The 27,655-nt window shown below is 40.0% G+C and overlaps 1 protein-coding gene across 13 annotated transcripts in view; it reads left to right on the top strand.

Annotated features, from left to right (window-relative positions):
• NCOA1 (nuclear receptor coactivator 1) overlaps positions 1-26,955 on the top strand; it is a 237,818-nt gene extending 210,863 nt beyond the window's left edge. For 9 of the 13 annotated variants that reach the window (XM_032353140.1, XM_032353141.1, XM_032353142.1 and 6 more), the window contains 6 exons: positions 893-994; positions 2,952-3,354; positions 10,821-10,995; positions 16,411-16,594; positions 20,647-20,736; positions 24,614-26,955. In XM_032353140.1, the coding sequence (XP_032209031.1) occupies positions 893-994; positions 2,952-3,354; positions 10,821-10,995; positions 16,411-16,594; positions 20,647-20,736; positions 24,614-24,784 (1,125 nt within the window). In that variant the 3' untranslated portion in view covers positions 24,785-26,955. Of the gene's footprint in view, positions 1-892; positions 995-2,951; positions 3,355-10,820; positions 10,996-16,410; positions 16,595-20,646; positions 20,737-24,471; positions 24,529-24,613 lie in introns of all 13 variants that reach the window. The other 4 variants (XM_032353152.1, XM_032353153.1, XM_032353150.1 and 1 more) reach the window with 4 other exon arrangements.
• Positions 26,956-27,655: the final 700 nt, after the last annotated feature.

Raw genomic sequence — 27,655 nt, 5'->3', positions numbered from 1 at the left:
CTGAAATAACTGAGTAGTAGCATGATTTTGAAAGTATGATATATGGGGGCACCTGGGTGGCTCCGTCATTTAAACATCTGACTCTTGATCTCAGCTCAGGTCTTAATCTCAGGGTTGTGGGTTCAAGCCCCACATTGGGGTCCATGCTAGGCATGGAGCCTACTTTAAAAAAATAAAAAATAGGGACACCTGGGTGGCTCAGTTGGTTGAACAGCTACCTTCAGCTCAGGTCATGATCCCAGGGTCCTGGGATTGAGTCCTGCATCAGGCTCCTTGCTCAGCGTAGAGCCTCCTTCTCCCTCTGCCTGCTACTTCCCCTGCTGGTACTCTGGCTTTCTCTCTCTCTAACAAATAAATAAAAATCTTTTAAAAATAAATAAAAATTAAAAAAATTAAAAAATAAAGGTAAGCTATATGTATGTATATGTGTATATACCTATGTGCATATGTGCACATGTATGTGGATTCTGCTTTTATTTTTTTTTTAAGATTTTATTTATTTATTTGACAGGCAGAGATCACAAGTAGGCAGAGAAGCAGGCAGAGAGAGAGGAGGAAGCAGGAGCAGAGAGCCTGATGGGGGGCTCGATCCCAGGACCCTGGGATCATAACCTGAGCCGAAGGCAGAGGCTTTAACCCACTGAGCCACCCAGGCGCCCCTGGATTCTGCTTTTAAATGCTCTGTCCTATTTAGTGTCCTGTAGGTGGGAACTATTTGATAAAATGTTTGGAATTGCCAGCCTTTTGGCAAATAAACATGGGAAATAATCTTACTAAACTTGTAATACTGAAACTTGTTAGTAATCAATAAAAATTTTCTGTTACCCTAAAAGGGCCAAAGTATGTATTTGTATGTAAAAATATGATATCTCATTGTTATATTTTTTTCTAGTTGATCCACCAAAATCGACAAGCTATCTTGAACCAGTTTGCAGCGAACGCTCCTGTTGGCATCAATATGAGGTCAGGCATGCAGCAGCAAATTACACCTCAGGTAATGTGAGAAAAGCAGACATTGTTAGCAATTCTCTACCCCAAGCTGTTTCTTAAAGTGTCGACTTGAGTGTCCGAGATGATCTTTTAAGGTAGTAGTGCAACTTTCTTCTAAAATGAATTGATAATCAACTTGTGATACCCCTTACTGATATTTAATCTAAAACAAGAGTCCTTTGTTTGGTTTTGGTGGTGGTGTTGTCGTTGCTATTAGATACCAGATGAATCAGTAGAACACTCTTACTGGTATCCTGAATAGGGCCAGTTATAAGACCCCTAGATAAGAAACTGTGTGTATGGTACCGGAAGCCTGATCAAAACCCAGTCACATTGCTGAGTTATATTAACTACCCTGTTGTGTCCTCTGCTCAATCTGAGCATCAGCATTTTCTGTTTTTTATTTATTTTAGCAAGCCTTGTACATGAACCCAGGGCCACTGGAACTTTAAACATAAAAAGAACTGGGTTGCCTTCTACGTCTTATCCTGTACTCAACTCCCTACTTCTGCACCTACTTTAGTACTTCTGCTTCAACCGCTTCATGCTTTCTTAACCAAGGTGACACAAAAATTGGAGAGATGAGGAATTTTAGACAGGATGCACACAAAACTTCTTTCCTCCGTAAGGTGTACCTAGATGGATTCAGGGCAAAAACAGGAAGACAACTGTAATCAAAAGGGTTACAGACAGAAACTAATGTTCATGGGTCACCTGGGTGGCTTAGTCAGTTAACCATATAGCTCTTGGTTTCAGCTTAGGTCATGATCTTGGGTTCTTGGGCTCGAGCCCCCCCGTTGGCTCCATGGTCAGCATGGAGAGGGGTTCTCTCTCCCTCTCCCGTGCTCTTCCCCTGCTTGCTCTCTCTCTAAAGAAAAGAAAAGAAAAAAAAGAAAACTACTGTTAAGCAGCAGATATTGGCATCTTCATGGATCCATACTTGGGTTTCCCTGTCTTAAAAAGCTCACTAATTAGCTCATGCAAGGGTAGTTAGGTTATAAGGAAGGAAGACCCCACTTTTGGAATTCACATAAGGATGATTTCTGCTAGAAAGTCATATGTCACAGTTTCTTCTAGATTGGGCTATATCTGTTTGCAAGTTTAATTTTAGAGGAGCTATCTGCCTTGATCAGATCCTCAGTCTGAATTGAAATCTTCTGAGGAAGGCTTTATTGAAATTCCATGTTGCTTTAATGAGTTAGACCCAAAAAAGTGATTTTAACCCTAATTTTACTGCTGCTTTTGTCATTCCTAGTATTATAGCTATTAAAACACATACTCTGATGCCTGGAGCAGTCTTTTTTACAACAGTGTTATAAAATAGCTTGTTCTGGCCCCTGGGTAGCTCAGTTGGTTAAGCATCCAACTCAGGTCATGATCTCAGGGTTGTGGGATCGAGGCTTGTGTCTGGCCCTGCACTTAGTGGGGAGTCTGCTTCTCTCCCTTTCCCTCTGCCCCTTCCCCTACTCATGCTCTTTCTCTAAAATAAATCTTAAAAAAAAAAAAAAGCTGGTTCTGTTTATTATTTTATTTCTAATTATTCTTTTTAAGTAACAATTTATTTGGCATTGGATCCTAGATTTCTGATTCTTCCTTTTTAAATGGTATTCGTAGGTTTTTCCAATTGTAAAGATAATGCATGCTCATTATAAATAATTTGGAAAATACAGGAAAGTGTAATGAAGAAAATTAAAATCAGCTCTAATCACATTTTATTCATTTAAGTGAAGTGGAATAAATGATCTCAGTGAGAAAAGAGAACTAAGAAACAGAAAATTTGGGGGGAAAGGAAAAGAAAAAAAAGCCTTCTAACCACGTCACCTCAGACATGTTTGAAGTCATAGTGATAATTGCTGCGTGTTTTTTTGCCCCAAGCTACTAGGCTTTATCCTGTAAGCTTCCCAAAGTAGGGGATGGTGATAACAGTATTCATAAATGAGGATTGGTTTTCTGTTTTGCAGCCCCCCCTGAATGCCCAGATGTTGGCGCAGCGCCAGCGGGAGTTGTACAGCCAGCAGCACCGGCAGAGGCAGCTAATACAGCAGCAAAGAGCCATGCTCATGAGGCAACAAAGCTTTGGGAACAACCTCCCTCCCTCATCTGGACTGCCAGTTCAAATGGGGAACCCCCGTCTTCCTCAGGGTGCTCCGCAGCAATTTCCCTACCCACCTAACTACGGTACAAATCCAGGAACCCCACCTGCTTCAACCAGCCCGTTTTCACAACTGGCCGCAAATCCCGAGTCAGCCTTGGCCAACCGCAACAGCATGGTCAACAGAGGCATGACGGGAAACATGGGAGGACAGTTTGGCACTGGAATCAATCCTCAGATGCAGCAGAACGTCTTCCAGTACCCAGGATCAGGTATGAGGACTGCTCCTCTGCGCTACTTCCCACGTATCCGATGGCGCAGGTGTTCCCCTGCGCTCACGGCGGGGTGTGCGCCCGAGGGGAAGGTGCTGCCGTGGGAGTCAGGGGACCCGGGCTCCAGACTCATCTCTTGCCACTAGTGGTTAAATAATTGGAGGCTTATCACTTCCTGACAGCTAATATGATTAATCAGAGGATCCAGAAGGACCTGATTCTAAAATTTTTTGAATTTTGTCTGCAGGGTACATTCTCTTAACGTTCTTACTTTCTGTCATGGATCCCTGTAAGAATCTTATGAGAGTCCTCTTCAGACCACGGGTTGAAGTACATGAACTCAAAATGGGCATACAGTTTTTCATTATTTTGGAGACTTTGATTTTGATAGTTTATATAGGGATAACCCTCTTTGCAAAGCCTCTCAGGCTTCTTATTGGTGTCAGCACTCCTAGCTACTTAAGTTGGAAGCTCTTCTTCTGCAGTCTGAGGAACTTCCTGGCTTCCAGGAGTTTTTTCCTTTTTAACCTTTTGTTTGCATTGTCTCTCTTCCGTTCTCTTTGTCCTAGGTGATGATGTCCTTTTAAATTTTACTTCTTTCACTTTCAGACTCTAATGGATAGTGGTAATAAAACACATTTGATTAATCCACGATATTTAATCAAACTCTGATGCAAAATTAATGGCAGATTCCTGGGGAAAAATTGAAATAAATCCCTTCATTTTATAAATGAAAGAAAAAGTAAGTTATAAGTCTGCCTAAAAATGAATTTCCATGAGAAGACTGCTATTTGACTTGAATAAAATGTTGAGGTTACATAGAGATTTTTTTTTTTTTACATAGCAATATGCTTATCAACTTTGACAGCCAAATCAATTTAGACTTTCATTCTCGTGGCAACAAGTGCTAAAATCCTTTGACTATTAAATTAAGTTATCTAGGGAGACTGTGTCAGACAGCACCAGAATTCTCAAAGATCTTTTACTCAAAATTATGTCACATCAGTTCCTTTGTCCTCAAGACAATGAAGTCATCTTTGGCTGGTTTACATCGCTGACACTATCTGTATGGGCAAGAAAAGGATTATAAATCTATATTTTAATAATAATATTGTCTGAACCTTTTGAAGGCCACTTTCATGTGTCTTATGATTTCTGTATGCAGAGAACTTGACAAGGCTTTTTCACTTTATTCTGGCCTGCAGAAGTACTTCCTCCAGCATTAGAAGACCTGTGTCGTTATCTGGTTCTCCACTCCTCTTCCAAAATGGCAGCTTAGCCCACGCAGCAAATAGACTCTTAGTAGCATTCAGAATATTGATTACAGAGCCTTAAATCAAAAGATTTGTCTCATTCATTGGCAAAATAAGAAATAACTATGAGTAACCCAAACATTAGTAAATTCCCCAAGGATTCTTTTCTCTTAAGAAACAGAGAAATAAAAACAGTACTTATGCCCATTTTCAATTATGTTCCTCAGCACCTCTTCTCTGGAAGGCCAAGAAAGAATTTCGTATCCCTCTTCTGTTTCTTGACAAAGCCACCTAGAAAGGCAGTTCTTCAGAACCCCATTTCCAATGAAGTTGACAAGATTTCTTTCAGAGTTGTGGTCTCCTCTTTGAGCTACTGCCATGTCAGTGTGTACACAGTGGTTGAGATCATGAGTGGTGGGGCTTACTTCTCTAGGTGACAGAACTGGATGTGTTGCTCCCCATCATAAGCGCTCTGTCTGGTACCTGGATTTTTCTTCTAGTCCAAATTTAGATTGACAGAAAATGCTTTTCACAACATAAGAATTCATCGTTGATCAAATCAGCATTCCTACTACAAACAAAACCCAGACGCTGGGTGTGATAGAGAGTAGTTGTTTCATCCAGTTGCAAATTGAAATAAAATGACAGAGCCTGAAGTTCTTCCGTGAACTCCTTCAAAATAATGGGGCGGGGGGAGTGGTCAGGTTTTCTGGAGAACAAAAGAACATTTAAAGAGGCAGTGTTTTTAAATGTCTTCCATTGTGCTAAGTTATAAACTCATTCCAACATTATCAATAACCTGGTAAAAAGCTTCATGACCAGGTTTTGTGTGAGTACAAATTCAAGTTCTGGAAAAGTTTCAACCTTTGCAAATGAGGACTTCTTTCGGAAGAAAAAAAAAAACCACCACATGTTTTTTAAATAAAATCTTACTGTAACACAGTCCTCCTCATTAGTTTATGTGTGATAATACATAATGTGGTTGACTTCATACGCAGAGTTGAATTGTACCAGGAACCTTATGACCTGCAAAACCAAAAATATTTCCTATCTGGTCCTTTGCAGAAAAAGTTTTTGTGTTAATTGATATTAGTAAGACTAAAGGTTGAATTCATTAACTTAGCTTTAGTCCTTTGCTTTGGCATCTTTTAGCTTAGTAGGGGCCCAGAGTAAATGAAGGAATATGTGAATAATAGTAATGACAGAGTATGCTCTCTTTTATTTCTGAAAACCAAAAATTTTTCTAGACTATCAAGCCATAATGATGAGGGCACAAGAACAGAATTAGACATTTACAATTTATTTAGGGGCCCCTGCGTGGCTCGGTCGGTTAACCGCCTACCTTTGGCTCTTGTCGTGATCTCAGGGTCCTGCGACAAGTCCCCACATTGGGCTCCCTGCTCAGCAAGGAGTCTGCTTCTCCCTCTGCCTCTTCTCCCCATCTGTCCCATTCATGCTCTCTCTCAAATAAATAGGTAAAATCTTAAAAACAAAACACACACACACACACACACACAAAGACCCTGCATTTTTTAAAAAATAAATAAAATTTATTTTATACCAAGGTGACATTTAAAGGAAATATGATGGAAATTTTTACAAAATTTTGTACCCACTCCATGAATTCCTTGAAGCTAATCCATAGCTCCTTCTGTGAACTACAGTAATGCTACTCCACCCATTCCTCCTCAGTGATCTCATCCACTCCTGTGACTTCAGTGACCTCTTCATGCTGATGACTCTCTTCTGTATCTCTAACCAGATCTCTCAGCTCTTGTGTACAACTGCCTGATGACAGACATCCTTGAATTTTCTCTCCACTAACACCCCAAACTCAGCTTGTCCAAAGTTAGATTCATCAGTTCTGCTTCCCTTCTCTCCATATCTCAGTGTTCCAGCTGTTCTAACAAATTTCTCAAGATCCAAGAAAGAATGTATACCTTGCTCTCTTTTCATACTAGGCCTTGTAATCCTATATCTGCTGTTTCAAACCAGTGTCCTTCACTCACCGGCCTCATTCTTGTTCCTCCCTTCTCTCAGAACTGTCTCCTCTGGGAAGCCTTCCCTGACTATTCCCAATCATAGGCACTCACCACCCTGTCTTACACTCACTTGTTCACCTAGCTGCCTTGCTTTTTAAATAGCAAGTTTCTTGACTGAGCAAAGTGTGATCTTTTTAGTTTCTCAATTGCCTAGCACAGAGGTCTGGCAGGGAGAGTAGGTGCTCAATGAACCTTCGTGAAGTAAATGAATGGAAGGATGAATCCTGGTTCTGGTTGCTGCTGCCAATGGCTGTGATGCTATTTATGGTCCAGCAGGGAGGCTTAGCATAGTTTAGGTGAAGACAGAATTATCGTAATTTTGGAAGGAACTAGATTGTCTGGTCCAAGGAATCCAAGGTCCAGTGTGGTGGCAGAACCTGAACCAGAACTCTGTCAACCCCTCCAGTTCCTTATTTACAAGCTGGTTCTCTCTACTAAAACTAGGTCAGCTGATAAGGAACAATTAGAATGTGAAATGAGTCCAGAAAGAAATGTCAAAAAGTATGCTGATATACTTGCAATCTCTTATTTATTGTTTAACTTTGATTCTACAGAATAATGTCCAGAATATGAGAAGTATCTCTTCTGCCCTCACATACATATTTTTCTGAAAGAAACTATTTCCTCATTAACAAGATTATAAATGCATTAAGAACAGACAAGTATTTTTTCAAAGATCACAACCAAAATAGTTAAATTATAGAGTTTATGTAGAGATAGTCTGCATAATTCTATATGCATAACATAGAAATGAAGAAGATGGGGGGGAACACCCATCTTCTAGAGTCATAAATGAAAAATTAACTTCTCCATATATTCTTAGTCAAAATAATTAAGAGATTAAATTACAGATGGAGGAAGCAACAGAGAGAAAATATATAGCTTTATTTATAATAGTCTTTACCAAGAAAAATAAACATTTGATGAAAGAAAAAAACTACAGAAAGTTTACAGTTGGCTCAATTTTCACAGAAAATTTAAAATATTTTTAAAATTGTAGCCTACAAAAAACCAAAAGGAATAAATTAACTACATCTCTGGCCATATTAAACAAACAAAAGGAGAAAAGTTATAATAATGGTGGCAAAACATAGAATATACGATTATATTTATAGAGAGACATTAAGGACATAGAGACATGCTTATGATATAATCATAAGGGAAAGAAGCAGGTCACAAAAATGTGTTAGATTTTTTAAATGAAGATTTGAATGAATTATACTAAATTATGGATAATCAGATTATGACATTCTTCTCTGCACTTTTAAAACTTTCTGTATCTCAAAAGTATTTAACTATGAAATGTATTTTGTCAGGAAAAAAATACAAAGTGCTAGCATAACAGAAATCATTTTTAAAAATCCATTTTTACCTTTTAAACTGTTAGGACTTCCACTTTGGGCTAAGTTGGAGTAACAGGAGCCAGATTTATTCCCCCATCTGAAACAAACAAAAAAATCAAAGTACATCGAACTATAATTTTTGATATTATCCAGACTATGCTGCATGGAGAGGGAGTCCAAAAGGAACCAGTAGTCTCCCTGAGTTGAGCCCATGGAGCTGGGAGTCTAGGAAGGCCAAGGCAACTCGAGGTCTCAGGGCACAGGACCAGAGAAGAGAGAGCCACAGGGAACTGCAAGGATGTACACAGGGTCCCACTCAGATTTTGTGTGTGTGTTTGTGTGTGCTCGCACAACAAACCAAGGCCAGGGAAAACCACCTGGAAAGATTATAGGGAACAATCTACAAAGTTCGCACAGGGCCAACTTCTCTTCCCACCAGCCAGAATAGAAAACCTCATGATTCATGGGGTGTCAAGTAAGATACTCAGAAGGGTTTTGTCTCAGTAGCAGACAAAATAAGCCCTAACCTTTGCTTTTGTCTCTTGACACACAAGACCCAAAAGGATTAAACTGTCTCCATGTAACCTAACTACAACCCAGATAAAGGTTGAAAATACTTAAAGGGCATTTAGGGGTACCTGAGTGGCTCAGTTGTTTAAGCATCCAACTCTTGATTCCAGCTCAACTCATGATCTCAGGATCATGAGATCGAGCCCTGCTTCAAACTCCTTTGTCAGGCTCCACTCTGGACATGGGGCCTGCTTAAGACTCTCTCTCTCCCTTTTCCTCTGCCCTGCCACCCCCTTTCACATGCACCCACTCTTTTTTCCTCCTTCTTAAAAAAAAAAATCCAGCACCTAACAAGGTAGAATTCACAAGGTCTGGGATCTAGTCTTTTTTATTACCAGGCATGCAGAGATGCAGTATAATAAAACCAATAACGAGGAATAAAATCTGTCATCTAAACCAACACAGAAACACACAAATGATAAAATGAGTAGACAAGACATTGAGACAATTAAAAAGTATACATTTATTCTATATGTTCAAAAAGCTAGAGGAAAGCTTGAACATATTAAGTAAAGTCAAGGACAATATAAATAAAATCAAAATCAACTTCTGGAAACAGAAACTACAGTGTCTGCGATGAAAAATATACTAGATGGGATAACAGAGATATTAGACATTACAAAAGAAAAAATTAGTGAACTTGAAGACATAACAATGGACGCTGTCAAAATGAAATCAGAAAAAAACTGAAACGATAGCAGGTTCACTCCAAATTGACCTTACACAAAACAAATCAAAATGTCAATATGCTTTTTGGAGAATTGACAAGCTTCTCCTAAAATTTATATGAAAATACAAAGGATCCAGTGTAGCCAAGACAGTTTTGAAAAAGAGAGCCAACTTGGATGACTGTCATTTCAAAAATTACCATAAAGTCACATCAGTCAAGGGGTGCCTGGGTGGCTCAGTGGGTTAAAGGCTCTGCCTTCAGCTCGGGTCATGATCCCAGGGTCCTGGGATCAAGCCCCACACCAGGCTCTCTGCTCAGCGGGGAACCTGCTTCCTCCTCTCTGCCTGCCTCTCTGCCTATTTGTGATCTCTGTCAAATAAATGAATAAAATCTAATTAAAAAAAAAATTTTTTAGAAGATTTAGAAAAAGTCACATCAGTCAAGACAATATAGCATTCATACAAGTATGGGCATAGAGACCACAGCAACAACCTAAAAATTCAGAAGTAAATTGTTAATATTACGGCCAGCTGATGTTTTTAAAACGATTGTATCAATAGCTGCTAATAAGCATCATCCTGCCCAGGAAGGAACAAACTACCAATAAATGCTGCAGAATGGTCAAACCTCAGAAACATTATCTAAGTGAAAGAGGCCAGACCCAAAAGATCTCATGTGATTACATTTATATGAAATTGCCCCCAAAATGCACACCTGTCAAGACAGAAAGCAGATCCATGGTTGCCTGAGGCTGGGGTAGGAGAGGGGAATGACTGCTGACAGGCATAGGGGGGACATGAGGAGAATGAAAATGTCCATACTCGACTGTGCTGATGGTTGCACAGCTCCATAAATGGACTACAGGTCACTGAGTTGTGCAGTTCGGTGGGTAAATTTGAGGTGGCGTAGGTGATACCTCAGTAAAGCTTAAAGAAAAAGGACAGGGAAAGAAGAGCCCACAGAGATGACTGAGGCATGGACAACAAAGCTCTTCTCATTTTTCATTTCACACGCGTTTGTTTTGCCTTTTTCCCTTCCTAACTTATTTTTATTACACAAGTAATCTGTCATGTATATTCATGTACATTTTTGCACTTAAAAACTCATGTAAGGGGCACCTGGGTGGCTCAGTGGGTTAAAGCCTCTGCCTTCGGCTTAGGTCATGATCTCAGGGTCCTGGGATCGAGCCCTGCATCAGGCCCTCTGCTCAGCGGGGAGCCTGCTTCCCCCCTCTCTGCCTGCCTCTCTGCCTACTTGTGATCTCTCTCCCTCTGTCAAACAAATAAATAAAATCTTTTTTAAAAAATCCATGTAAGCAAAAAGAATAGAAAAAAAATTATACATAATCCTGGAACCCAAATCAATATGTTAGTGATGCATTCTTGCAGACTTATTTTATGTTTACTTCTCTGTTTATACTCTTAATTTCTTGCCTTATTTTGAAGAGACTGAAATGTTTTCCCTGCTCTATTGAATAGGCTGTTTCTAATTATATCATGACAGATCCTTGTGGGAGTGGGGGGTTCTCTTTTATAGGGTTAATACATTTATAGTATAGTCACATAAATTAACTTATGTCAATTTGCAGGAATGGTTCCCCAAGGTGAGGCAAACTTCGCTCCATCTCTGAGCCCCGGGAGCTCCATGGTGCCCATGCCGATCCCTCCTCCTCAGAGCTCTCTGCTCCAGCCAACTCCGCCCTCGTCTGGGTACCAGTCACCAGACATGAAGGCCTGGCAGCAAGGTGCAATGGGAAACAACAAGTAAGTAAGTTTTTGAATATGAGCATCCCTGGTCTCCGCAGCACATAAAACAGTTGTGCCGTGACGATCGGAATAGAAGAGGGCTGGCTGCTTCCAGTTGCAAGCTCATGGAACTGAATTTTACATGATAGCAAAGAGAAATAACTTCTGAATCCTCTAAGTTTCAAGTCATTTTTAAGGTAAATGTGTGTGTTTACAGTGCAGAAAAGTGGTCTAGTGGCCCCCAATCTCCCATCTCACTGTCAGCGCACCTGAAGAACTTGATCATGTGTGAAACGGAGCTTCCCTGGGACGGAGGTAGAAATGGGTACTTTAAAAAAAAAAAAAAAGTGTTATTTATAAAAACACTTTACAAATTCTAAAAATCTAAAGTAAGAATGGCTAAATATCAGAATTCACTAGAGCCTAAAGAGTGGGCACGCAGGCTTTACCCCTCTCGGCATGTTTCAAAGATCTCGTGGCAACAGTAGAGGTTTTGTGGCTTCTCAGGCTGTTCTGCCTCAGCCAGCTCTTTGAATCTCTAGATTTTCAGTGGCCTCATCTTGCCCATTCTGCTTAGAATTATCTCACTAATGTCATTTTCCCCCCAATCCTGGCTGCTGAACTTTTCACACTTCACTTGAGTTTTATAAGGCTTTTAATTAGGTTGTGTCTTGGTTCTAATGACAGGGAAACCGTTTGATCTGACAACATAATAAGTGAGGCAGTTAAAGTTGAAAACTTAAGACCATATTCTCCTAAAGTTCACTGAAAGGTGAGAGGAAGTCTTCCCGTTAGAGAACTGTAGAGCTCTCAGTGAAGACTGTGTGTAAATTAGGTAGAAATGAAACTGCCTATATAACATGCAAGAAGAATTTAGACTCCTAATATGTTCTAATCCCAGCTTACTAAATTCACTTTAGATTCCACGGTCCATGAGTATCGTGATTCCTTTACAGACACTCTCCACTCCCTTGGCCAGCTCTCCCTCTGCTGCACTTGGCCGTGCTAGCAAGATGCTTCCTAATGAAATCCAGCTAAACTCTAGCTCCATGCCCACATCTAAGCATTTAAATGTGTCTTGGAAAAAACACAGTCCCGCTGACAGTTCTGCTCCCTTTTACAGGTAAATACCCTAAAAGACTCTCAGCACTTCTCCTTTCCTTGCTGACCAGTCGGGCTTTCATCCCCACCGCTCTAGCACCAGTACTCTTGTCCAGGTTGGCAGTGTCCTCCACAGTGACAGGTGTGGTGACTGCTGGTAGCATTTGCATTTATTCTTTCTTGACGCTCCTCCTTCATTTAGTTTCTGGAACAGCTTTCTCTCTTGAGAAAGGTCACTCTCACCCTGTTTCTCAGTGTCCTCTGCTGGATCTTCCTCATCTCCCCGAGCTCCATTTGAGGGCCTCAGAGCTCATTCTCATTCTGTCCACTTGTTCCCTTGGTTATGCTGTCCACTTACGATTACACATCCTTATCTCAGTGTCTATGACTCCCCAGTTTAAATCTCCAGCCCAGGGACACCTGGGTGGCTCAGTCAGTTAAGCGTCTGCCTTCAGCTCAGGTCACGGTTCCAGGGTTCTGGGATTGAGCCCTGCCTTGGGCTTCTTGTTCAGCAGGGAGCCTGCTTCTCCCTCTGCCTGCCACTCCCCCTGCTTGTGTGTGCTCTCTCTCTCTCTCTCTCTAACAAATAAAATCTTTTAAAAGACAAAGTCTCTAAATCCCAGCCCAGGCTTCTCCCTGAACACCATACTGTATGTATAACCACCTAATCTCTATCCCCCTCAGAAGTCTAATAGGCTCTCTGGCTCACCGTGACAAAATCTGAAGGGGTGTCGTCCCCCTGCCAAAACCTGCTCCTCTCCTACTGTTCCCCGTCTCAGTGAACAACAACTTTATTCTCCCAGTTATTCAGAGAAAACCTCTTCTCTCATATCCCACATCAGACAGCCCGTCAGCAAATCATGTCAGCTTCTTAGCTCTCCCTTCTTCCCTGTCCCATGTGCAAGCCGCCACCGTCTTTTTTCCAGACTGTCGAAGGAGTCTCCTGTCTCCTGTCTTCGACCCTTGCTCCCCGGCAGTGTAATCACGTGGTAGCCTGCGTGATGCTCTTCAGACATGAGCAGCATGGCAGTCCTCTCCTCAAAACTCACCAACTTACTCAGAGTGCAGAATGGGGCCCGGGAAGCCCACATAATCCTGTTCCTGGGTCCCTTTCTGACCTCAGCTGCTATTCCCATCACTCAGTCTGCATACTGGTGTCTGTTTATTCTTCTGTTCCTCACATGTGCCAAGTACATTGCAAACTCAGGGCCTTTGCGTTTTTAAATCCCTCTGTCGGAATGTTCTTCTCACAGTGGCCACATGGTTTGCTCTCTCACACTTCAAGTCTCTCCTTAAATGTCAGCTAATTAGACATAGATATTAAATGTCACCATATTAAAGCTCCCTGATCATCATTTCTAAAACAACAGCGGTTTCCACCCCCTCGTCCCTTTTTTCCCTTCTATATTTCTCTTTATAGTACTTAACACCCGACATATTGTGTGTTGGTCCTTTTGTTTATGGTCTGTCTCCTCCAACTAGAATATAATCATCCTAAACACAGGACTTTGTTTTTGTTTACTTGCGTATGTCCATCCCTTAGAACAGGTGAGCACTTACTATACATTTATTGAGTGAACAAGGACAAAAATTCTGTCCTGCCTCAGTCACTTCTTGGGTTCAGATTCAAATGTGGGCTTGAATTTTTGTTGTACTTTAACAGTTTTTGTGAACTTTGACTTTACCAAATCATTTGGAAAAAAAAAAATAGTTGTCACGAAGTCTCTAAGCATTCACATTTGCTTATTTGCTTCATGTGTAAAGGCTTATTAGTCGACACAGGTAGCATGGATTTGTGACCCCTCGCTGTTTCTCTTGAACAGTGCAGGGTACCACAAGGAACAGGGGAAACTGCCCTTGCTGTGAACTTACCAAGAGTCCAGTGGGTGACGGCAGTAAAGGGACAAAAGTAATACATGAAACAAAGAATCACTTAGTAGAATGATGTAATAGAGTTCAGAGACTGTGTAATGTGATTCTTTTTCATGATCTCTCCAGTCATAAGAAAAATAAAGGGTTAAACCAAGCCTCTTTGTCCTGGAACAGTGCAGGTTTGTGTGTAACACTAGTCGCTAGGGAGAGTCTGAGCACTTATTAGCATTTTAAAGGCTAGGAAGGCCTGTTGTTTAACCCTTTGTTTTAGACTTACATGACCTGGAGCACCTCCATGCTTGTTAACAATACCTCCAATACCTATGGCAGCCATTGTGGCTGAAGTCTTCATCCTTACTTTCCCCCACACCGTGATTTAGGGGCTTCCAAATTCCTGGTGCTAGCCGAAAAAACTGTAGTAACTGACATGGGGCTGACCGAGAAAGCAGAGGGAGGGAGGTGAACCCCACCCCCCTGTCATTTCTGAGACCTAGAGCAGTGACTGGGGCTGCAGAGGGCTTGGTCTTCTTCCCATAGTGGAAGAAACTGAAATGGAACTGTTGGCAAGAGCAGTTTGAATGAACTTAAGCTAATATAAGTCCCAAGTATAAATGTGAAAAGAAATTAAATCTTAAACTTTTTTTCACTAAGTATGACATCATTGCAGTCCTTGAAGCTTCTGCATGCATTAACTTACGGAGCCCTGAGCTGAGCCTCCGCAGGGCTGATTTATGGATCAGTTGACAAATGAGCATTGTCTGGGGCAGAAATGTTCTCATTAGGAAATGGGCAGCGAACTAATGGGTTTTTCCTCACCTTTAGTTGTGGGGGCACTGCCTCACAAGCATACACACTGTACAGACGTTAATGGTTCAAAGATGTATTACTGACCATTTCCTAGGCATAGAATTTTCTTTGAGCATTTGTGTTTTATAATTACTTGGGGAAAATTTGCTGCTTTTCTTCAGACATGATGAATAGGCTGTTTCTCAGTATGTTAATTTTAGTGTGATTACCTTAATCTACCGGAAACGATAAATGTCAGTACATCCTGTTTACCTCCCAGGAGGGAGCAAGGAATATAGGAATAGATAAGCCATTGATGGGGTAAATAATATTTAGAAATCAAATTCTCCAGAATTAACCTTAAAATAGGTGGGATTTTACTAGCAGTTTATTATTTAACAACTGATAATCATAAAACATTTGGTGTTTTGTAGAACTTATAAAAGACACAATTCATATCATTTTCCTTTAGATGTGTATATATATGTATCATTTAGAATTTCGGAGTTCAAATATAAAGTTTCAAGTTGTATTTACTTGCTGTTTATTTCATACTATTCTACCTACTAAGAGAAATAGGCCACACTATACCAACAGTCCAGAACGAGTCCATAAAGAAGGCAATCAGTAAAATAAGCCCTCTGAAAAACATAACTGCATTTTGCTTCTGGAAAAGACATAAAGCCATGTTCTAGCCTGAGAAGACCTTTGGGATCTTTAAAAACATTACATTTGCCTAATAGAAATATCTGGTTATATTCCTCTTAGTTTATAGCATAGTGAAAACAACCAGAAGCTGAATCCTTGAGAAACAACAGCGTCTCTAGAACATTGAATAAAGGCCCTTGAGTCTTAATGTACATGAAAAGTTAGAAATATGACTATCTGTGCCCACCCTCAGAAACTGATTCATTAGGGCTCGAGTAAGGCCTGGGAGTCCCAGTTCTCAGAGTCTCAGGAAATTCTCTTCAGATGGTGTTTTTCTATAAATAAGAAGCAGTCCATACCTCATCGGTTGACAGCACTGAGTAATAATAACCCATGTTCATAATTCACTCATCACCAGATATTTACTGAGTGCTTGCCATGTGTCACTTATTACTAGAGACAAGGAATGAGTGGAACAAGATAGTAGTGTTTGCCTGAAGTGTTAGTCCAAGAAGATGTATAAGCAATCACAATATAAAACTCCATCATTGAATCATTGATTCCTTTGTTCATTCATTCGTTGAGCAGTTATTAAACATATATATCCCAGGCATTTTGCTTAAATAGAGTATTCTTGGTTTAGGAAGATAAAATGATATAAAAAATTTCAGAATGATTTTAATTGTTAAATGAGTGCATTTCAGTTATCTGGAAGGCGTACTTATGTGGAAAACTTTTTTTCTTAATTATTCAGCTAATTGGAATTTCACAACTCTGATATGAAGCCAGATGATTGTAACTTAAAATGAGCTCTTTGTAGCTATTAAATCCTTTGGGCAGAGTTCAAAATTCATCTCAATTACGCTCAATTTCTATATATTGTAATAAGATGAAGTCTTATATGTAATTTAAGAATGTAATGTCTTTTCTGTGGAGTTTTATCTAATACTTAAGAAACAGAGTCCAGTACGTTACGCCCATGTTCACGATCCGTGGATGTAATTGGGCTTGTTTTTGAGTTAACAGTGTGTTCAGTCAAGCTGTCCAGAACCAGCCCACGCCTGCGCAGCCAGGAGTGTACAACAATATGAGCATCACCGTGTCCATGGCAGGTGGAAACACAAATGTTCAGAACATGAACCCAATGATGGGCCAGATGCAGATGAGCTCTTTGCAGATGCCGGGAATGAACGCTGTGTGCCCTGAGCAGGTAAGTGGCGCAGCTGGAAAACTCGCCACACACACACACTCCCCCCCTCCAGACCATACCACAGGTCATTCCTCCAGGGAAAGTCAGGTATGTTCAGTTACTCGTCAAAAATGACTGTACTGGGTGGAGATGTGTGTCAGTTATTTCTTAGTAGCGCTAGGGGGAAAGACGCACTTCTTTGACTTCCCACCATCTTTTGATAGCTACTACCTCCTAAGATATACAATGGAAATTTTGACAGACCTTATAAGATTTTACTCTCAAAAGAGATTGTATTGTTTTTGATTTATTGTAAAATGATACAGGGGCATCTGGGTGACTCAGTTGGTTAAGCATCCAACTCTTGATCTCCACTCGGGTCTGGATCTCAAGGTCATAAATTCAGGCCCTGCGCTGGGCTCCACGCTGGGCATGGAGCCTACTTAAAAATAAATAAAATAAAATAAAATAAAATGATACATATAATACATTGACTTGGAACTTACCCCTTTACATTCGGAACACATTTTCTTCACTTTTTCCTTTCATTTCAACAAACATTTATTCCATACTTACTATATAGAAAGATAGCTCTGTGGGAGGTAATATTAACAAGTTGGGGAGACACAACATAAACAAAGATCAGTTGAATAATAGGACAAAACTGCTGCGTTAAGAGACAGACCTCCATAGGACCGTAAATATTTGTGTCCTATTAGGGATATGTGCAATTAACTACTGAGGGTTTAAAGGAAAAGCCGCATGATTAGGAAAGCCTTCTGGGAAGGTTTGCCTAAGAAAGAGAATAGAAAAAAACATTCAAGACTTGTCACAGCATAACCTTAGCAAGGGATAGAAATTGAAAAGTCTCATGAACGTTAAGGGAACATTGATATTATATTTAAAGCAGAATTTATGTGGTAAGCTTTTTAGACATGCTGTAAGCCATCTAAATATTTTAGAGTTTACCCCGAGACTCCTGAAGATTTTTAAGGATAGAATGACTGAATGACTAAATTCAAAAAGATATTTAAGAAGATCATTGGGGTACCTCCCTGTAGTTACTGTTCTCATTTTCAGCAACCACAAAGTAGACTGTGACCACGTAGCCATAATTTGTAGCAAGTCTTAAAAACATGTAAACCCTGATTACCTTTTCTATAGAATCCCTTTTTGATGTGAATTTTCTTTAGAAAACTTTCTGTTCCCCAGATACTCTATAGTAAGTCCCTAAGGAGTTTAACAAGGAAAAAGAACAACTTAGTGATTCATTTCTTGTGCAAAATAGAAGACCTAAATAGTATTGTATCTTGTCCTTGTTCTTATTGTTCAGTTATTAGAATTTTTCACCATCTCCAGCAGATTAAAATAATGAAAAATATAATGAATTAGGTAAAAAAATATTATACTTAAAGCATATTTCTTATTTAGTTGGGTCTTGCTTTCTCAGTTCGACAGTCCGCCGCTTTTAATTGGAGTGGTTAGCCCATTGACATGTAATGTGATTATTGATGTTGTTGAATTTAAATGTCTCACAATTTGGGGGGTTTTGTCTCATTTTTTTTTGTTCCATCTCTTGCCTTTCTTTGGTTTAATTGAACATTGTAATTCATGTTATCTCCTTTGATGGCTTATTAGCTATATATAACTCCATTTTGTTATTTTAGTGGTTGCTTCGGAGCTTAGAGCATGCATCTCTCACGTAGCATCATGTCCTTTCCTATGAGAACCACCTGGTATATAAAAACCACACAGCTCTCAACTTCCATTTCTCCCCTCCTGCACTGTCGTTACCATACATATTGTGTCTACATCTGGCATATACCCCACATGCTTTTACTTTAAACAGTTACTTTTTTTTTTTAATTTAATGAAGCACTTTTATACTTACCTGTGTAGTGATTTACAGCAGTCTTCATTCCTTTGTGGAGACCCCAGTTTCCAGCTTGGTATTGTTTTCCTTCTGCATGAAGGTCTACCCTTAGCATTTCTTACAGTCGGCCGCCGCTGAATTCTTTCAGCTGAGACTGAGAACGTTTTTGTTTCACCTTCATCTTTTTTTTTTTTCACCTTCATCTTTGAAAGGTTTTTCTCCCCCAAATTTTAGGTTGATTTTAATTTTAGCTTCAGTACTTTAGAGATGTTGCTTCACTACAGTATTTCTGATGCCTTATCCCCTGGCATTTTCTCTTTGTTCCTCTGTACGGGATTGATTTTTCTCCCGCTCTGGTTGCTTTCAAAAAAGGTTATTCTCTTTGTAACTGGTTTTAACCAATTTGATTACAATATGCCTTAGTGATTGTTTTCATGGTTCTTGTGCTTGGAATTCATTGAGCTTCTTGATTTATGGATATATAATTTTCATCAAATTTGGAAAACTATTGACCATTGTTTCTTCAGATACTTTTTCTGTCACCACCCACCTCCTTTCCTTCAGAGATTCTTAATTACACACAGACACACATTATATTAGATTATATTATATTCATATAATCATATTATATGTACATATATACATATACATAAAAGTTGGCCTCTTGAACTTGTCCCACAGCTCACTGATTCCCTGGGTTTGGGGACCATGTGGGGAGGGGAACAAGGTCAATCGTTTTTTCCTCTGTGTCTTTTATTTTAGATACCTTCTATCGCTGTAGGTTTAAGTTCATTAATCTTTTTCTTTCTTTCTTTCTTTTTTTTTTTTCAACGTCTGATCTGTTCATTTCATCTGGTGTATTTTTCATCTCAGGTATTCTGCTTTCCTCTCCAGAAAGAGAGGAAAGTCAGTTTGGACTTCTTTTATATCTTCTGTATCTCTAACATATTTCCGCTCCTTGAACATCTGGAAAACAGTTATTATAATAACTGTCTTAATATTCTCGTGTTCTATCATCTGTATCATTTTGGGGTTGGTTTCAGTTGACTGACTTTTCATTATGGGTCATATTTTTCTGAAAATTAACATGGTTTAGTAATTTTTTATTAGGTGCCAAACATGTGAATTTTACCTTGTTGAGCTTTATTCTGGGAAATGGGTCAGTTACTTGAAACAGTTTGATCATTTCAGGTCTTGCTTTTTTTGATTAGTGGGACCAGAGCAGTGTTCAGTATATTAGGCACAGTTTACTTTGCTACTGAGGCAAAGCCTTTCTAATATACTGCTTGATACTCTATAAGTTATGTTCTTCACTCTAGCTGGCCGGATCAGGACCTATTCTCAACTCTGTGTGATCTTTGGGAATTATTCCATCAACATCGTTTTGGGGACTCTTTCCTCTGCTTTGGGTAGTTCCCTAAAATCCATTAGCGGATCAGTTCTAACTTGGAGACTCGAGGGGATCCCTCTGCGGGTCTTTGGAGCTTTCTCTCTGCATAGTTCCCTCTCCTCTGACATTTCTGCCCTGTGAATTCCAGCTGCCTTGGCCATCTCAGACTTCCCGCTGCATCATCTCAACTCAGGGAGCCTGCAGGGCTCTGCCTGGGTTCCCTGTCCCCACGCTGGCTACAGCCTGGAAATTCTCTGTACTGTGGGCTGAAGCAATTGTAGGACTCACCTCAGTTAATTTCCTAGCTCTTAGGGATCACTCTCCTTCACTGGGTTTGTCTAATGTCTTGAGTGCCTCTGTTTCATATAACTTATGCAATTTCTTCATTGATTCAGGCAGAGGATAAATCTACTTCCTATTACTGAATCTTGACAAGAAATAAAAGCCTTTTGCTGATTAACTTTTGTGTGTATGATTTTAACTTTTTATTGAAGTATCATGTAAGAATATATAGAAAAATATACAACTCAATTAATTTTCCCAAACTGAACACACCTTTAAAGCTACCATTCAGATCAAGAAAAAAACATTATCAGAAATACCCCAAAGATTCTCTTCATGCTCCCTCTACATCCCTCTTCACCCTGCAAAAGGAACCACTATCCTGACTTAGGACAACACAGTAAATTGCTAAGCTTTTTATTTCCGCTACACCCTATTTTCTGTCCGTGAGATTATTTTTCATGGAAGAATTTGGTCTTCATCTTAAACAACTAGCTTGTAATTTGGTCTTGTACTTATCTTTAATAGATAAATGATCCAGCACTGAGACACACAGGCCTCTACTGCAACCAGCTCTCATCCACTGACCTTCTCAAAACAGAAACAGATGGAACCCAGGTCAGTAAGAAAATTCTAAAGCCAGAGCTGCCAAATGTACTCTAGATACACAGGAAACTTTCTTTAGCATCATTTTGATTGATTAAGAGCCTGACCTTGGGAGTCAGACCTGGGTGTGAGTCCTGGTTCTACTCTTCTTAGCTCTGTCCTCCTGGGCATGTTAGGGAGCTTCCCTGAGCTGCTACCTAACCAACAGAACTAACAAGATACCTGCTAATAGGATTGTTGAGAGGGTTAAGTGAGATAATGTTTCGAAAGGTTTAATCTGGTGGTAAAATAGGATAAAGGGATCACGAATGGTGGCCACTGGTTGTTATATGGTAAATAAGCACAATTCTCAAACTCATGTGTAATCAAAGTACCCCAAAAGATGTCAGTAAACTCAGACAAAACAGAGTGCCTGCTGTGTACTCTGCCTCCTTTTAGAAGTTTGTTTCAAAACAGTACAGATAGCAAGGCTGGCTACTGTCCTATATTAACCTAAATTTAGAGATTTGGGATGTTTTAGCTCACTTCAGTAACTTTGATTTAGTCTTTAGTCCCTTAATAAATACATATTTTTAAGATATTCTGCAGGCAATATGGTAAGGTGGAGATACAAGGAAACATGAGACATGTTTGCCCTTTAGGTGAACTATGGGGAGAAGTGAGGAAGGAAAGTTTCATTTGTGAAATGCTTTTAATTTGCCTGGCACTGTGCTAAGCACTGTCTGCTTTATCTCATCTGAGCCTCACTATGACCCTACGAAGGAAGCGGTATTCCTTTTGTTCACAGATGAAGAAAGAGAACCAGAGATTTAACTACATGCACAATTCACAAAGCTAGAAATGGCAGAGCTGATGTTCAACCCCGGTATTTCTAACACTGAAGTTCATGCTCTTTCTGCCAGACCACTTAGGGCCTGTTGAAAGATAGAACATGTAGACATAGACACATTAATTGTCACATTAAGAAGGCAAACTCAAATTTATAAGTTTCAAGAGCCATAGTGTTCAAAGAAAGGGGCAAATGCTGTGAGGGTCAGAAGAGCATTTCCACAGGAGCTGAACTGGGCCTTGATGAGCACAGTTGGCAAGACAAGGTGAAGGAGAAAGTGTCTGAGGCTAGAGGAGGGAGTCAGCTTGCAAGTCTAGGGGACTGGAAGTAGACGGCACAGAGACAGGGAAACAGTAATGTCCTAGTGTGGTCCTAGGAAACCAAATCCACTGAAGGTAAAGGGTTTGTAATCAAATTTTGTAGGACTTAAAATTGGTAAAATAGATTGGGGCAGGTTTCTGGGAGCCTTGAATGCTAAACTCGGGGTTTTAGATTGAGTCCTACAGATGAAACATTACCCTCAGGAGGAACAGTGATACAAGCACCGGTTCAGGCTTCATCTTGAGGGGGTAGAGGGACAAGAGGAGCAGTGGACAGTCTCCTCAGGATCAGACAGACCAGCTGGGAGCCATGTCTCGAATCGGAGCAACAGGAAATAGGTTCTGAGTCCTGTGAGGGTGAGGAGGGGATTTTTGTGATGGGGAAAATAAAGTCTTCATTAGAAAGTTTCCAGAGCCTCGCTCCTGCAGGGACATATACTGGGCAGCTCAACAAATTAATTAAAACTAAACAACTGAGTTTTAAAGTTCTTGAGCTCTAAGATAGCATTTAAATTAATGTGAAAACTCTGCTAGAAAATCTTATGAGTTTGGGACTCCACTCACACCACTCTTCTCCCCTGGCAAATTGTAGGATTTGTGTATGTCTTGCTTTTGCCTGTCTGTGAAGGTGTGGCAGTATGTGAAGTCCTTTGAGGTCTGGCCTAAGGCATCCTGTTTTTAAGGAGCAGTTCAAATGGCTGAAGATTGGTTTGATCTTTGATCGTTTCCATTTTTTTTTTTTTTTTAATTTCAAAACAGACGATCTTCAAAACATTCTTTTTAAAGAAGCAAAATTTTCTCTCTAGTTTGTTTGCTCATGCCTTTCTTAAGAATGTTTTTAAGTGTTGGGGACAGAAACACCTTATGCTCTGCCCCAGTATTTCCTATGTTGAAACACATAAACATGAAATTTTACATGCTATTATTTTTTTAATCAGTTGGTGCCTAAAAGCCCTATAGCTTGTGTTCATGCCAAATTTCAGTGGCAGAATCTTCTTTCTGTTGTAGCCCATCATGCAATCTCTATTTGCTCCAGTGCTTTTCCACTTGCCAAACAGAAGCTTGGGAGTGAGTTTAATAGACATACAGAGACAGGCGTACAGGAAAAGAGAAGGAACAGAATTAAGAGAGGAGGGTCTGAAGAGGATTGTATTTGGAGAGCAGAGAACCAGGAAAGAAGAGAATATAGAGACCAGGAAAAGAAGACTTAGTAGGGGGATTGTTGACCTGGAGAGGAGAGGAGAGTCAGGGGTGGAGCTCCGGACGGAAGAGAGTAGGAAAGAGAAATTAGGAACAGCGGGGAGGGGGAGGACACAGAGATATCGAGTGACTAGACTCGGAGAGTTGGTATATGTTAGTTGCACAAAAAAAGAGCTCAAAGAAAAAGGAAAACAAATGGGAACCTGTGGGATCCAGAAGCAAAACTTGGGAAATCAGGCAAAGGAGAGGATTAGGAGAAAAACGATGCTAATCTAACCAAGGTTTAATCCACCAGGTTAAGAAGACTCAGCTCAGAGGCTGTCTGTCTTTCTGAGGGAGCGCAGAGTGGAGGTGTAGGCGGATCAAGAAGGAAGGACACTGGGGGCTGGACTGATACAGTAGTTAGAGGTCAGGATATTTGACATGTGGCCAATGAAGGTTGATGAAAACAACCTTTTATTCAATTACAATAGAAAAGTTTTCAGAAAAGCTGAGTGTAATTGACATAAATTAGTGATGAATGACCCCAAAAATGCATTGCTAAAATGCTTCACGTACCTATTGAACATGAAGCATACATTTGCCAAAGGGTCGAGACACTAACAGATGTACTTGGATGCCTTGGAAGGCATCTCAGTTCTTGGTCTGGAACATTCGCAAGTATGATACTGGCTTTAATCAGTTCTACAAATGACTTTTTAATAAGGATGGTTGTAAAAACTAACTTCTGGTTTTGTTTTCCCAATAGAAAATGCTAGAACTATGCAACTTTAGACATTTTTAAGGTATATGTGTATTATTATTGAGAGTAGCTAAAGGGAAAATTCACACTGTTCTCAGCTAGTAATTGACTGTTATTTTTAGCTTATGTGTTTAAATGAATTGTCTATCAGGAAAAATAAGTTAAATATAAAATTGTTCTACTAATATTTTGCTGTAATTCTAAAGGCAATATGTAAAAGAGCTATGTAATAGTATATTTAGATACTATGCAAATCTTCTGGACATTAACTCTAGTAATGCTGATGTCCTATTACTGAGTTGTGGTGGTTTTTATTTTGCTAATACTGGGTTAAAGCCCTTAATTTTCTAACATCATAAAGTTTTTTTTATTCTACTAAAGTCGTCCGTAGAATGCTTTTGTAACCAGTTTCCAAATAATATATATGTGTGTATATATATTTTTTTTTTCTTTTTTCTTTTTTTAAACCCACCACTGAACACCCAGACTCTGACACTGGGCTTTTCCCAATCTTGGCAATATTAGCAGTGATACTCCTTTTCATTATTGATGGCAACCCTGTAGGAGGCTTGACCATTCCAATTTTGATTTTATTTTTAAAGTGTGAACTTTCCAGAACCCTGAGCAAAATGAGTGCAGCGATTTTCTTTTTGTAGGACAAGAAGACAGAAGAGTTCTTCTCTGTGGTGACTACAGACTAGAGGAATGCTCTAGTGAGTTTCCACTTCAAGTAGTACCCACTCATAAGCCGGGGGGGCAGACCCTTCTGTCTAAACACATCTTTTATTTGTGTTCCAGCAGGTGCAACAGGTTCAGGTGTTTGCTGACGTCCAGTGTACAGTGAATCTGGTAGGCGGGGACCCTTACCTGAATCAGCCTGGTCCACTGGGAACTCAAAAACCCACGGCAGGACCACAGACCCCCCAGGCCCAGCAGAAGAGCCTCCTTCAGCAGCTACTGACTGAATAACCACTTTTAAAGGAATGTGAAATTTAAATAATAGACATACAGAGATATACAAATATATTATATATTTTTCTGAGATTTTTGATATCTCAATCTGCAGCCATTCTTCAGGTCGTAGCATTTGGAGCAAAAAAAAAAAAAAAAAAAAAAAGGAATTCACTTTTGTTGGAAGATTGAGAGGTGTTTTTGTTTCTTTCTTTGTAAAGGCCTTGGATATTGAAAAAAATAACAAGGCAGAACAGTTGGACAATCTTTCTTGAGCCAAATTTAATTATTCTTATTTTTGTAATCAGTCATTGGCTTCTTATCTGGATGAAGACTTTTGGAGGAGAACCAAAATGACAAGTTCCAAGGGGAAGATGAAGCCCGGCCTCTGCTGGCTCAGTCCTGACCTTGACAAAGAAGAAGGGCCCCGTGGGGCTTTGCCTGTGCCCGTCCATCGAAGGCTGTCACGCGTGTCTAAATCAACAGCCCTCCCCTTCCCGACCCCAGGCAGCTTGTGTGTACAATCAGCTTCTTCTAGCAACTCTATATCTGTTGGCTTCAAGAGAATATTTTGCCTCCCATATGTACCCCTTCTCCTTTTTTTAAAGATGGATTTAAACCAAGATGCCTCCAGGAACGAGGACGAAATGAGTATATTCACAGAGGAATCCAAAAAATACAGTTTGGGGGAAAATGCAATAATTTTTGATGAGATGGGTGAAGGACAAGAAGCGAGTTCTGTCAATTATTGTAGATATAATTTTTCTGATTAAATCTGGGGGGAAAAAGGCAGCCTGTTCTTTCTGCTTTTATTGTATTAACAGCTAAGGTAGCTAAAGTTATTTAAAATAAAATTAAATTTATGATCCAAGTAGCTTATTTTTCCCTTTAAATCTCACTGTAAATATATTTGATTTCTTGTAGAAATTGATTTCCTTCTGTTTAATTTTATGGTTTTATTATCATACTCTTGATTTTTCTAAACTTGTGTGTGAATATATCATTGATTGAATTGCAGTTCCATTTGGCTAGTGATATTTCATTATTTTACTAACTGTGATGCCATGTATGGATTTACTTTGCGGTTCAGATCGAAATGCCACTGCCAGAAAGAGCTGTTGGAGATGAGCTGGCGCACACCCCCCTAGAATGTCCCTGGGATCACCTACCTTGAGACAGTGTGAGGAGTTAACACCGGAAGTGCAACAGGCTACTTGTACAGAGAAAAATTAGTACTCAAAGAAAATTTTCATGTGTTTTAGATTGACTTTGGGGATTTGAATTGTCATCAGTGCAAATATAAATTTATCTATCCTACTCTGAGGCTAATTGGTACCATATTTTCCCTTTGTGTCTTGTCACTCTGCCACGTCTTGTCTCATCCTGGCCTCTGAGTCAAGGACCCAGTGAACTGCCTCTAGTTCTAGAAGTTCCACTGCAAGGCCAGGCAAGCTTGAGAAGGGTACTGTGGACGAAGCAAAGGTAGACCCCCATCACTCGCCTTTACCTGCACCCGGGCCTGTGAATGATGACTGCATCTTGACATCGTGCACCAGCTACCTCTGCTTCCACGGCAGAGCAAAGGCCATAAGAACTAACGACGGACGAGGAGCATGGACTCAGACACCAAGGAAGAAGCCATTTTCCCAGGTCCTCCTTTGTGCATCTCACCACCCCTACTTACAGATAACTCCATTGAACAGCATCTACTCAGAAACTATACCGAATAAAAAGATTGCTGGAAGGGCTCACATGGGTAGCAACTATGAAACAGAAATAGGACACTCAGTTACAAACATTATCTCTTTTAGTTTTTCAGAAAATGCATCCCTGATTTCATTCATTCCCAGCTTGAACGCCCAGCCATATTACTCTAGTCCTTACCAAACTGCTCTAGGAGGTCATTTCTGTTTTGTTTGTGATACTTAGATGTGCAGACTTCAGGAAGTTCACCTTTAACTTCAGCATTCCAGATGAAGTTTCCTGACTCAGTGCTTTTGCATAAGGAACTAGTTTTAAAAAGTGGTAAGGAAAATTGGAGATGCTAGTAACATCCTCCCCATCCCAGCTGCACCTTAAAGTATGCATGTCACCTTCAAGGTTTTATAATTGCACTGTTTGTTTTATGTATGTACAGATTAAAATTATTGCTACATTTGAGGAAAATAAAATTGCTTGCTTCTATGTAATTCCTGTCATTCCACAGGAAATTCACTTTTCCAGCTACTGAATAGAATTTGTTTAACAATGTCCTGGGTTGCCTCTTCATTTACAGGGAAGAAATGAAAGGTACATCCTGCGGGAATCGCCCAAGCCCCAGTGACTAATGAGTCATTAAAGGATCACAAAAGAAAGGATCCCCGAAGCCAAAGATCCTCAAAGGCACCCTCATATGAACCAGTGAAAATTGGAAAGGGTCAAAGTAAAGTTGTGAGAGTGGGCCATGAGGAAATCGTAGCTTTGGCCATTTGCCCAATGATTCAACATGCTGGTCCTGCTGTTTCTGGACCCAGGAGATGGAGTCAGGGCAGCCCTTTGTAGCTACAAGACACTCTCTCTCCCCATCATGGGTTTTTATATACTAACACTTATTATCAGTATGTAGATTACAGAGATGTTGAATCTTACTTAAGGAGGCTCCCTCATTTTGCCCTCACATTTTGTAAAATGTCTCTTATTCAATACACATGTTTTTAAAGCAGCATAAATCTGCCAACACTTGGCTAAGTAGGCCAGGGTAAGGAGGGTAAGCAAGTATGATTCTAGAAGGCATTCCGGCCTACGTATAAATACACACAGATTTGGTGGCTGCTCTCTGAAGTCATGCTTATGGGAGAAGAAAACCTTTCCCAGTGTTGGGATAAGGTACAAATGATACTTCTCTTAGAT

The sequence above is a fragment of the Mustela erminea genome, chromosome 7, assembly GCF_009829155.1.
Source record: "Mustela erminea isolate mMusErm1 chromosome 7, mMusErm1.Pri, whole genome shotgun sequence".
NCBI lineage: Eukaryota > Metazoa > Chordata > Mammalia > Carnivora > Mustelidae > Mustela > Mustela erminea.
Note: the sequence above shows the minus strand (reverse complement) of the source record. Positions and strands in the feature narration are given on the sequence as shown.